The 12,758-nt window shown below is 53.7% G+C and overlaps 1 protein-coding gene across 1 annotated transcript in view; it reads left to right on the top strand.

Annotated features, from left to right (window-relative positions):
- CARD11 (caspase recruitment domain family, member 11) overlaps positions 1–12,758 on the top strand; it is a 155,912-nt gene that overhangs the window by 134,495 nt on the left and 8,659 nt on the right. Inside the window, exons 15-22 of the mRNA XM_011956975.1 lie at positions 1,454–1,586; positions 2,490–2,691; positions 3,082–3,208; positions 6,385–6,625; positions 7,402–7,498; positions 8,598–8,693; positions 10,621–10,756; positions 12,196–12,375. Coding sequence (XP_011812365.1) covers positions 1,454–1,586; positions 2,490–2,691; positions 3,082–3,208; positions 6,385–6,625; positions 7,402–7,498; positions 8,598–8,693; positions 10,621–10,756; positions 12,196–12,375 — 1,212 coding nt within the window. The remainder of the gene's footprint in view (positions 1–1,453; positions 1,587–2,489; positions 2,692–3,081; positions 3,209–6,384; positions 6,626–7,401; positions 7,499–8,597; positions 8,694–10,620; positions 10,757–12,195; positions 12,376–12,758) is intronic.

The raw sequence follows: 12,758 nt of genomic DNA, 5'->3' as shown, positions 1-12,758 counted from the left end.
TGGGGAGAAGTAGGGAGGGGCGAGGCGGGATGGGGAGAAGTAGGGAGGGGCAAGGCGGGATGGGGAGAAGTAGGGAGTGTGAAGGTGGGCTTGCAGGGTCACCGCCTTCAAGCCTGTCTCAGCACCGAGGGAGGGTGGCAGCATCCCCTGGCCCCGACAGAGCTGGCAGCAGGGGAGACTGTGGCTCAGAATCCTCTGGGTGTGCCCTGCCAGCCCCCTCTCTTCCAGGGCTCCCCCAGCCGTTGCCAGCTAAGGCTGCCAACCGATGAAACGAAAGATGAGTGGTCCTCTTTAATGGGGGAAGCATCAACGCTATCAAGTGTTAAAGAGAGGTTAGCACCTAATCGAGGCTGGGTAATGAGAAGAATTGAAAGAGTTTTGGAAAGGGGAGAGAATCCCGGGCAACCGTCCAAAGTATTTTGCAGTGTCGGGAAAAATTCCATTTGCAGAGAAGCCTTTGTTATCAGTCCCGAGCAGGTTTGCAGTTCCCTCCATCCCAGCCGCCCGGAGTTCTATGCAGCAGATATCTTTCTCCCAGGTGTTCCGGGTCCACCTGGGGTGAGAAGATAGGGAGGGGCCTCCTATGGGGGCCAGACCCTCCTCTTCCCACCCTGCTTCAGGCCCCTGCATGCCAGGAAGCTGATGGATGATGGTGAGGCCTTAGGGTACCAAAATGAAATCTGGGGTCCCAACTCAAAAACAGAATGAAGCCAGCCACGGTGCCTCATGCCTGTAATCCCAGCACTTTGAGAGGTCAAGGCAGGTGGATCACTTTGAGACCAGGAAGGGTGACATAGCAAGACCCTGCCTCTACAAAAAAAAAATTAATTAGCCAGGCATGGTGGTATACCCCTATAGTCCCAGCTCCTTGGGAAGCCAAGATAGGAGGATAGCTTGAGCTCAGAAATTCAAAACCAGCCTGGACAGCATAGTGAGACCCCGTCTCTATAAAAAAAAAAAATGTTTAATTATCCGGACATGATGGTGCGCACCCGTAGTCCCAGCTACTCCAGAGGCTGAGGCGGGAGGATCACTTGAGCCCAGGAGGTTGAAGCTACAGTGAGCTATGATCATCGCACTGCAGCCTGGGCAACAGAGCAAGACCCTCTCTAAAAAAAAAAAAAAAAAAAACTAGAACAAGCAACTGCTAATGGGAAGCCCCCTTTCTCCAGATACCAAAAAAACAAAAAAAAGGAATCTTAAAAAACCAGATACCTGATAAGGCTTCCCACTAAGAGGAAGTTCCTGGAGGCTGGGGAAGGTCTATGTTGGAGACATTCAATGTGGGACTCAGCCATCTGCGCCAGGGAACCTCAGAGACCCATCTCCCGGGAGGCTGCCTGGGAGGAGCAGGGCAAGAGGGCTCCGAGCCTGCCCCAGTGCCAGGGCGACCCCAGCAGGTCCCAGCGCTCCCCGCCACCCCTGGTACTGATGGGCCCTCGTCCCTCTGCAGATGACAGTCACGAACGCTACTCCTTCGGACCCTCCTCCGTTCACTCCTCCTCCTCCTCCCACCAATCCGAGGGCCTGGATGCCTATGACCTGGAGCAGGTCAACCTCATGTTCAGGAAGTTCTCTCTGGAAAGGTACCCTGGGGAAGAGGAAGCTGGGGTTGAGGGTGGGGATGGGATAAAGACCCTTCACCCCCTCACTCCCCTGCAAAGGGGACCATTCATGTGGGCCTTGTTCTCCTAGAGCCAGCACCAGAATCGTAGCATTCCCGAGTCAGAAATCGCTTCCTGGCCGGGTGCGTTGCTCACACCTATAATCCCAGCACTTTGGGAGGCCAAGGCGGGAGGATTGCTTGAGCCCAGGAGTTCCAGACCAGCCTGGGCAACATGCAAGACCCCATCCCTACAAAATAATTTAAACATTCGCCAGGCGTGGTGGCACACACCTGTAGTGTCAACTACTCAGGAGGCTGAGGCAGGAGGATCACTTGAACCTGGAGGTTGAGGCTGCAGTAAGCTATGATTGCACCACTGCACTCCAACCTGGGCGACAGAGCGAGATCCTGTCTCAAAAAAAATGAAATTACTTCCTGTGACCTCCCAAGTGTCCAGGTGCAGAAACCGAGGCCCACAGAGGGAAGGGCTTGTCCAAGGCCACGCTGCGTGGCAGAGGCAAAGAAGTGGGACCCAGATACCCAGCAGGCCCCGTCCATGACACATTGGAGCCTGGTGGGCCGTGCTCGAGGGGCCCCTCCTAACATGGCCCTTGCCAGTCCCACTACAGCCGCTGCAGGCCATGGAGGGCGCCTCAGCTCCTCTCCTCATCTGCATGTCTCGCAGCAGGAGCCGCTTGTGAGCTCTCACTTCCCTTAGCCATTAAGGGCCATTCTCAGAACCAGGACTCCGAGTTGCCAGATGACCACAGGGTCCCACCAGGGTCCCAACACCCGCCACCAACCCCCAGTGTGTCCCAGTAGGGCTTTTCTCTTTTCAGCCCAGCTGCCTAACTGCCAACTGCCATTCTGTTTCCTGCTGCAGACCCTTCCGGCCTTCAGTCACCTCCGTGGGGCACGTGCGGGGCCCAGGGCCCTCGGTGCAGCACACGACGTTGAACGGCGACAGCCTCACCTCCCAGCTCACCCTGCTGGGGGGCAACGCGCGAGGGAGCTTCGTGCACTCGGTCAAGCCTGGCTCCCTGGCCGAGAAAGCCGGCCTCCGCGAGGGCCACCAGCTGCTGCTGGTGAGGGGCTGGCGGCAGGGGAGGTGGCTGCAACCGTAGTGTCAGTGGTGACATTTAGGGCCCCTAAGCCTTGCATTCAGCCATGGATCCCCGGGCAGGAGGAGGGAGCTGGAAGGTGGTCAGACCATCCGCATCATGGGACCCATCTCTCCCCAGCTCCCCGCCTGTGCTGTTGCAGTCTGTGTCCAGCCACTGGCTCCTGCAAGCTCCCAGGGTGCAGGCAGGAGGCAGGTGCAGCCCCCTGAGCAAAATGCTGTTTCCCCCTCTTGGCACTGAGCTAGTCTTTGTTTGGGGAGAGATGATTTTTTTCCCAATGTACAGAGAGCGGCCTCGCCCCTGCGGCTCTGCTGCCTGTGGAGCGAGGAGACAAACGCTGTCTCTGCTCTCCAGCTAGAAGGCTGCATCCGAGGCGAGAGGCAGAGTGTCCCCTTGGACACATGCACCAAAGAGGAAGCCCACTGGACCATCCAGAGGTGCAGCGGCCCCGTCACACTGCACTACAAGGTCAACCACGAAGGTGAGACCTCCCTTCGCCGTCTGGAACGACCCTTGGCCAGGGAGGCAAGTCTCTGACCTGGACAAGTGGCCTCGCTGCCCAGAGCCTCCGCTCGCTCTTCTGTTCAGTGGAAGGCACAGCACTTCCTGGCAGCATCACGAGGCTCAGGGGCAGGTCTGAGAGAGCACACAGGGATGGCGACAGCCGTGAGCAGGGCTTTGCTGTCTGGCGCTGGCTCTTTGGACATGTCTGCACGCACCTGCCCGGGTGACTCAGGCTGCCCGCCAGGTCACAGTGGACACGGCATCCCCAGGCTCAGGCACACCTGTTGGAGCCCTGGCTGGCCCAGCTGGAGGTTGCCTCCTCTCTTGGGCTTCCCATCCCTGATGTACATAGACAGCAGCTCTGGGGTCAGGGCACGGACTGGGGATGGAGAAACAGAGGTTCCCTGTCGGATCCTGCTGGGGGATTCCTGGCTTTGTTCGGCGTATCTCAGAAGCCAACTCACCCACCAGGCCAGGGACCACAGCAATGGCTACCTGAACTCTCTCACTCCTATGAGAACAGAGCCTACAAACAGGACCCTGCTGGAGTGAACTTTCTCTCCCTGGAATTCCAGACTGCAGGACGGTGCTGCTGCACAACCCTGGGGGGCGCTGTTCACATCGTATTCTGAGGCACTGCTGGTCAGGGGGCCCAGAGATTTCTCTACCCAGGACCAAGACCACCGAACCACATCCCGCGACTCAGGATTCTTGCTCTGAGATCCCCCAGCTCCGGGGCAGGTGGGCCTCACCCTTCATAGACTCAGGGAAATGGAGGCCCCACCCTGGTTCTGGCCTCCCCGGCTGCAGCTGAGTATGGTGCCTTTTCACAGGGCCCCAGCATCCTTTGAATGGGATCTCCTCTTTCTCAGCCAAGACTCCTGGGCGGTGAGCTCTGAGCTTTGTTTTCTGCTCTGAACGAGTCTGAGTTCTCGTTCTCACCTCTGGGTTTTTCTACATGATTATCTCTGCAGCTGGATCTTATTTTTAACCGCCAGGGCTCATGAATGTTTCAGCAGAGCATAAATAGCCAGTTTCTCTCTATCCGCTCTCCAGAGCCGCCTGCTCGAGCTCCTTCCCGGCAGTGCCCTACCCGTGCAAAGACAGTAACGATGCTTTATCCCTACATGCAGGGCAGTCTTCTCCCCAGGCCTGCACCCTGATCTTCCAGCCCAGCAGAAAATCGGTGGGCCTGCAGAATATAATGTGAGCAGCGCCACCCCCTGATCCCCAACCCCCGACCCCCGACCCCTTACCCCTGACACCCGACCCCGGAGTTGTACAGCAGCACAGCCCTGCAAGTCTGGAATTCCAGGGAAAGAAAGTTCACTCCGGCAGGGTCCTGTGTGCAGGTTCTGTTTTCACAGGAGGCAGAGAACTCAGACAGCGATCACAATGGTCCCTGGCCAAGTGGATGGGCAAGATTCTGAGATGTGCTGGACAAAGCCAGGATCCGCCAGACAGACCTGACAGGGAATCCCTGTTTCTCCAGGCACAGTGGGCGGGAACATTCATCAGATAATCCAGCTGGCTGGCATGGCCCTGGAATGTGGGCGTGGACAGTTGACGAGCTACTCTGGTGGTTAGAACCATTTTAGCTCCCGCAGTGTTATGTAGCCCTCAGCATGTGGGGCTGATTTAGGTGTTTATATTATGGTTTTGTATCATAGCACAGCTTGCTGCATTTATCATGTTCGTGGTTTATGCCCCGCTCACTCACAAAGTATTTGCAAAACTTTACTTGGGAGGCTGATGACATTTACATAAGATTCAAACGACATGTGCCATGGTCTCCTTGGGAAACCATTTGGCAGTATATTCTAAAGATAGATAGATAGATGATTGATAGATAGAAGACAGACAGATAGATAGATAGACAGACAGATAGATGATAGATATTAGATAATGGATACGTAGATGGATGATGGATGGATAAGTAGATAGATGATAGATAGATAGATAGATAGATAGATAGATAGATAGATAGATAGATAGATAGATAGATATAGACTAGATAGATGATATAGATAGATAGATGATAGATAGATAGATAGATAGATAGATAGATAGATAGATAGATAGATAGATAGATAGATATTCTATGACCAAGTAATTCTACTTCTGAGTATATACCCAAGAGAAATGAGCACACATATCCACAGATAGATGATTGATTGACTGATAGATAGGTGATTGATAGATGGTAGGTAGATAGATAATAGATGAATAGATAGATGATAGATAGATAGATAGATGATAGGTAGATAGATAGATATTCTATGACCAAGTAATTCCACTTCTGTGTATGTACCCAAGAGAAATGGGCACACATCTCCATAGACAGACAGATAATAGGTAGATAGATAATAGACAGATGAATAGATAGATATTCTATGACCAAGTAATTCCACTTCTGTGTATATACCCAAGAGAAATGGGCACATATATCCACAGACAGCAGTGTATATGAATAACTCTTAGCAGAGTTGTTCACAATAGCCCAAAACTGCAGACAATGCAAATTGCACATGGGAGAATGGATACATCCACATACCATGGAATACTATACACCAGTGAAAAAGAGCCCCCTCCAGCTACATTGCAGCATCACAGACAAATCTCACAGGCGTAACGTTGAACAGTGGAAACTGGAAGTGAAGAGAACATATACTGTTTGGTTCCACTTACATGAAGTGAGATTCAGCCTATATATAGCAACGTCGGTTAGGATGATGGTTCCCCTTGGGAAAGGTACTGACAGACAGGGCTCTGGTTGTTACTGCCCACACATATATATTTGTGGAAATTCATTGAGCTGGGTACTTAATTTATGCTATATGTGAGTTGTGCAGCAATGAAAAAAAAAAAAAAAAAAAGCAAGTGCCATATAATGGTGGGGAAATATGAAGAGTGTAGCAGGAATGCTAGTAAAGGTGATCATTGCAACTTGGCAAAACTTTTAGCTCTGAGCTTCCTGGCAGCCAAGACAAAAAGGGAAACTGGTAAACAACATGGCTACCCTTCACTGGGGAGGTAGAACTTTCCCCTAGCTATAAGCTTTAAGTTGGGGGTGAGGGAAGCTGCTCTAGGAGCTGCTCTGATGGTCGGGGGACCCCATACCGATAGACAGTTGGTGCATCTTTCCCTCTGCAGGGTACCGGAAGCTGGTGAAGGACATGGAGGATGGCCTGATCACGTCAGGGGACTCTTTCTACATCCGGCTGAACCTGAACATCTCCAGCCAGCTGGACGCCTGCACCATGTCCCTGAAGTGTGACGATGTTGTGCACGTCCGTGACACCATGTACCAGGACAGGCACGAGTGGCTGTGTGCGCGCGTCGACCCTTTCACAGATCATGACCTGGACATGGGCACCATTCCCAGCTACAGCCGGTGAGGCCAGAACCAGGGCAGGGCCTCCGTTTCCCTGAGTCTGTGGAGGACCAGGCAGGATGCCATGAACATCAGCAGAGGGGCTAATAGAGAAGCCCAGGCCAAGGAAGGCCACTGCTTTCCGTTTCACAGCGAGATCCCCCAGGCCCTCCTCCTCCAGGACTTCCTGCCTCCTCAGAGATATTTCTCTTGACCTTCACTAGAATTCTGTAGAACCCTCTTCCATCTGGTGGTGACCAGACCACTTGGTACTCAATCCTATGCTCTCCTGCTGGGTTCACTAGTCATTTCTTTTCCATAGACCACATCCCAATAACAACATTGTCATTATAACAGCACTAGCCCCCGGGGACTGAGCACAGGTAGTGTGTCAGGCACACAGCAGGTATCCGGAAGCATCTATAAGACTGTAACACTACACATCCATACCACAACATCTGTAAGACCATGACAACGCACCTCAGGCCAGTCCTCGAAGGAAAGCATCATCACACCAGATTTACAGAGGAGGAGACGGTGGCTCAGAGGGGTTCAGCCACTGTGCTGCAGCCCCACAGCGAGCCAGTGCTGGAGGTGGGATCCCAACACAGATACAAGGAGCCACATCTTCACCCCGGGTGGCCCTTGGGCTCAGAGCACACACCAGCCACAGGGCCATCCCTACGCAGAGTCGGACACGCACCCCACCCATGCCAGTGCGGTGCTGCGGCCCTGCTGGCTTCCCGTTGCTTGACCCATGAATTTCAGCCCCTGAAGCTCCTCTCTTCGCTCCGCAGAGCCCAGCAGCTCCTCCTGGTCAAACTGCAGCGCCTGATGCACCGGGGCAGCCGGGAGGAGGTGGACGGCACCCACCACACCCTGCGGGCACTCCGGGTAGGTCTGCCAAGCACCCTGTGGGAGTAGCAGGGCCAGGGACCTCGCCAGCTTCAAACCTAACTCCCGGGTCTTTTTTAGAGGCAGTAACAAATGCAATCCATCCGTATTGGGATGATGAATTCTAGGGGACTTAGCTCCTTAGGAATGAGACGCTCTCTGTAGAAGGAGACCCGTCCTCTCATGCCCTCCCACAGGTCCTGACTTTCCAGGACAAGGGGTTGGTGTCTGGCCAGGCACAGTGGCTCATGCCTGTAATCCCAGCACTTTGGGAGACCAAGGTGGGCAGATCACTTGAGGTCAGGAGTTCGAGACCAGCCAGGCCAACATGGTGAAACTTTGTCTCTGCTAAAAATACAAAAAGTAGCCAGGCCTGGTGATGGGCGCCTATAATCCCAGCTACTTGGGAGGCTGAGGCAGAAGAATCGCTTGAACCTGGGAGGCAGAGGTTGCAGTGAGCCGAGATCATGCCACTATACTCCAGCCTGGGCGGCAGAGCAAGACCCTGTCTCAAAACAAAAACAAGGCTGGGCGCAGTGGCTTACACCTATAATCCTAACACTTTGGGAGGCAGAGGTGGGAGGATCAGGAGGTCAAGAGATCGAGACCATCCTTGCCAACATGGTGAAACCTCATCTCTACTAAAAATACAAAACTTAGCTGGGTATGGTGGTGCGCCTGTAGTCCCAGCTACTCAGGAGGCTGAGGCAGGGGAATCGCTTGAACCTGGGAGGTGGAGGTTGCAGTGAGCAGAGATCACGCCACTTAACTCCAGCCTGGTGACAGAGCAAGACTCCTTCTCAAAAAAAAAAAAAAAAAAAAAAAGGTGAGCCTAGATGTCTGGCTCCAGCTGGACTGCAGGCCTTTGCTCTACCATCCGCGGTCTCTGTTGAAGCAAATCACCTCTCTCCCAAGTCTCCAGGACTCCTCTCCCCTACCCCGCCTGCCCCCGCCCCTTGCCTGCAGGCTTTTGATTTCCCTAAGGAAGCTTTAGCACGGAGGGGGCTTGAGGACAGGTCTCCGGTTCTCACCAGCATCATTGTGTTCTTGCCTCCTGCCAAGCCCAGCAGGGCCTGACTGATGGATAAATTCATTTCAGAACACCCTGCAGCCGGAAGAAGCGCTTTCAACAAGCGACCCCCGGGTCAGTCCCCGTCTCTCCCGAGCAAGCTTCCTTTTTGGCCAGCTCCTTCAGGTAAGGCTCTCCGGAGTGTCTACCGACTTTTCAATCATATTCTGCTGTGGCCCTGCCCTCTCCCCACTGAGAAGAGACACGCGAATCAAAATAATCATGCTTTGTGTTTGTACACCACTTGCAACTCTTCACAGTGCCTCACATCTCCTGTCCCATTTTATCCTCTCAGTGACAGGCTGGTAGACAGTCTCTGTGCCTGCAGGAAGCAAATCCCACTTTCATAAAAGATTGAGGAACCTTATGGTGAAAAGAAACTAAAGTTAGCTGTTCAGATACGAATAGAAAGATCAGAAGCAGTGTATCAGGAGATGAAAACAAACATCCTAAATATCTAGGCCAGTTTAGGTCCTCATTAATCGAGCATTCAACTTATCTGAGCATCCCAGCAGCCAAGGTAAAAAGGGAACCCAGCAGATTCTTTCAATCTTATCTGTCTAGGGAAACATTTTAGCAATCGGGACCAGAAAGGACTTTTCCCTTCTACGTAATTCTAAAAGGGATTTTTTTTTTTTTTTTTTGGCATGGATCATTACACAAAGAACATTGACTAGCATTGTTTGTGATATCTTCAGAAATGGTTTCTCATAAATGCAGAAACACTCTTTGGGATCATTTATTTTATCGCCCGTGGACAAAAACCAAGGGGGTGATATGAAAATGTGGTCCCATGAGCGTGTTCCTGTGTAGCTACCTCACTCATTAGACCCCAGCGGAGACAGTGTTATGTTCCGCTGCTCCATCTTGATGTTGGAACGGGGAAACCCAGGGAAATTATGAGCAATGTGACCCTAAAATCCAGGTAGACACAAACAAGTGTCAGAGAGCCACCCAGGTGGAAAGGAACCCTGGCCAAGTCTGAGGGGTTTACAAGGGCAGGACCATTTGAGATGATGCGTTTTTACACCTGCGTATCATGCAAGAGTGGAACCTTGGGGCCAGGCGTGGTGGCTCATGCCTGTAATCCCAACACTTTGGGAGGCTGAGGCGGGTGGATCACTTGAAGTCAGGAGATCGAGACCAGCCTGGCTAACACGGCGAAACCCCGTCTCTACTAAAAATACAAAAAGTAGCCGGGTGCAGTGGCGGGTGCCTGTAATCCCAGCTACTCGGGAGGCTGAAACAGAAGAATCGCGTGAACCCAGGAGACGGAGCTTGCAGTGAGCCAAGATCGCACCACTGTACTCCAGCCTGGGCGAGAGTGCAAGACTCTGTCTCAGAAAAAAAAAAAAAAAAAACCGTGAAACCTTGCGAGTCTCATCCAGAGCCCTGCAGCCAGTTAACAGAGAGACAGCTGACACCCCAGAGACCATGTGTTTTCCTTCCTGCAGAAGGAAGAGTGTGGAGAGACTCAAAGTAGCCTATAGAATATGGTGTGAACCTCCTTCTGTGCCCATTGCCGGGGCATCTGTTTCTGCCCTCCAGGACGCAACTCTGTGAACTGTAGAAAAAAGTGGGTGCCCCCCATTAAACTTGGGGATACCAAGGCAGAAAGGCATGGTGAGCACAGTGTCAGAGGGAGGTGACATTGTCCAGCACATGCCCAGCAGGGGGGCAGTCCCTGCCTACAGGGGTTTCCAGCCAGGGGTCTCCATGGCTGGGGCGGCTCAGGTCCCACAGTGCCTGCAGAGCTGCACCTGAGGTTCCCATGGGGATGCAGATGGGCTTGACCTGAGACTCATCCAGCTGGGGAAGACTGTCAGCACTGATTCATTCATTTACCTACTCAGGACATCTCTCCAGTGGCTAAAGGGCTCGAGCCACCTGCTGGGCGTCTCCTGTTTTTATAGGGGAAATGAGTGGCTCAGGAACCCCCGGGGCAGAGGAGGGATTTGAACAAAGGTCTGACTTTGCCTGGTTGAGGGCAGCGCCCTGTCTGTTTAGAAGCGGAAGCAAGAGTCCTCCCCCAACCCTCCTTCTGCTCTTCCAGTTCGTCAGCAGGTCCGAGAACAAGTATAAGCGAATGAACAGCAACGAGAGGGTCCGCATCATCTCGGGGAGCCCGCTAGGGAGCCTGGCCCGGTCCTCGCTGGACGCCACCAAGCTCTTGACTGAGAAGCAGGAAGGTACATGGGGACCGCCTGGCCCCTCCCAGCACTCCCAGCCACAGTCATACATGCCTCACCCTCACCTGGGGGCACATTGGTCCTCATGAGGAGGCCTAGAAGTCCTCAAAATGGAGAGGAGGGAGGACATAGGTGGCTCATGCCTGTAATCGCAGTGCTTTGGGAGGCCAAGGCAGGAGGATCGCTTGAGGCCAGGAGTTCAAGACCAGCCTGGGCAACATAATAAGACCCCCATCTCTACAAAAAATATAACTATAAAATATATAAAAACATTAAAAATAAAAACACAAAACATTCAAAATAAATCTTAAAAGATGTAAATAAATAGCTAGGCATGGTGTCACGTGCCTATGGTCCCAGCTACTTGGGAGGCTGAGGTGGGAGGATCACTTGAGCAGGAGGTTGAGGCTGCAGTGAACCAAGATCACACCACTGCAGTCACTCTGGCCTGGTCCATACAGCAAGACCCCTAGCTCTAAAAATAAAAATAAAAGACAAAAATAAATTAAGGGTGAGAAAGCCTGGCCTTGGCTGTGAGAACCATGCTGCCTCGGGGTGACGTCCCGCCAAGCTCACCGGATAACGACATTCTCATTGTGGTTGCTTCACGCCCGGGTACCCGTGTTCATTGGGGCTGTTTGCTGTGAAGTGTTCATTTTATTGATTTCTCTACCCACTGAGTGCCTCTTGTCATTTATCAACCCGGCGAGGGGCCTCCTGGTCCACCGTCCCCGACCCCGCTGGCCCTAGCTGGCCCTGCTCAGGGAAAGGGAGGCCACAGCCCTGGCTGGATCTCAGAGGAGGCCCTGGGGCAGCTCCCCAGGCTGGCCCTTTGGAAGTTGGAGTGGCCAGGCCAGGGACAAGAAAAGGCACAAGGGACAAGGGACAGGCTGCCTGTTTCTGGGAACCGTTTCCTCTGGGTGCCTGGGGTGGTTTCATCAGAACCCTGGGCTTCTGCACGGCTCCCCCACCCCAGCCAGAAAGGGACTGAGAAGGCAGAACTGAGGCCAAGTCATCCCTCCCAGTGCTCCTGGGAGACAACCAAGGCCTTGCCCACTGGCCCTGGTGTCTCGTGGGCGCCTGCCGGCACTTGCTTTCCTTGCCCTCGCCCTCCCCTCCGCTGGGCTGTACCCAGTCCATGCCCTTCATCCAGGAAGCCCTCCTTGATCATTTGCCAAGGCAAACTTTCCTTCCAGAGCTCAGCCAAGGTTCCTGCATTTGTCACACACTCTGCCTGCCCCTCACCACACCTCCCCTCCCCGGCACACGAGCCCCAAACAGTGCCAGCCCAAGGTGACCTCAGACATTCGATGCCCGGGGCAGCAGCCAGGCCTCCACACTGACGGTGGCCTCCAGGACCCAGCCCAGGGGCCCCATCCTCCCTGGAAGGTCTTCGGAGCCCCAGGGCTCTGACCACTGCCCTCTCCTGCCCCTGCCAGAGCTGGACCCCGAGAGCGAGCTCGGCAAGAACCTCAGCCTCATCCCCTACAGCCTAGTACGTGCCTTCTACTGTGAGCGCCGCCGGCCCGTGCTCTTCACGCCCACCGTGCTGGCCAAGACGCTGGTTCAAAGGCTGCTCAACTCGGGAGGTGCCATGGAGTTCACCATCTGCAAGTCAGGTGATCGGCGAGCCGCGGCCACCTGGGGAGCCCTGTGGGAGCCACAGACAAGGACGATTTCCCCTCTTCTCTTCCCTCCTCCCCTCCTCCCTTTCCCCTTCTTCCCTCTTTCCTTTCTTTCCTCCTCCCTTCTCCCTCCTCCACCTTCTCACTCCTCTCCTCCCCCTCCTCACTTCCCTCCTCCCCTTTTTCCTCCCCTCCTTTTCTTCTTCCTCATCCTCCCCTCCCTCCTCCCTCTTCTTCCCTCCTCCTCCTCCCCATCACCCCTCTTCCCCCTGGATGGGTGGATAAATGGATGGATGGATGAATGGATATGGGTGACTGGGTGGGTGGACAGATTTATAGATAAATGGGTGGGTGGATGGATGGATGGATGGATGGAT

The sequence above is a fragment of the Colobus angolensis genome, unplaced genomic scaffold (assembly GCF_000951035.1).
Source record: "Colobus angolensis palliatus isolate OR3802 unplaced genomic scaffold, Cang.pa_1.0 Scaffold43, whole genome shotgun sequence".
In the NCBI taxonomy this organism is placed as follows: domain Eukaryota; kingdom Metazoa; phylum Chordata; class Mammalia; order Primates; family Cercopithecidae; genus Colobus; species Colobus angolensis.
This window is presented reverse-complemented; position numbering and strand designations above follow the sequence as displayed.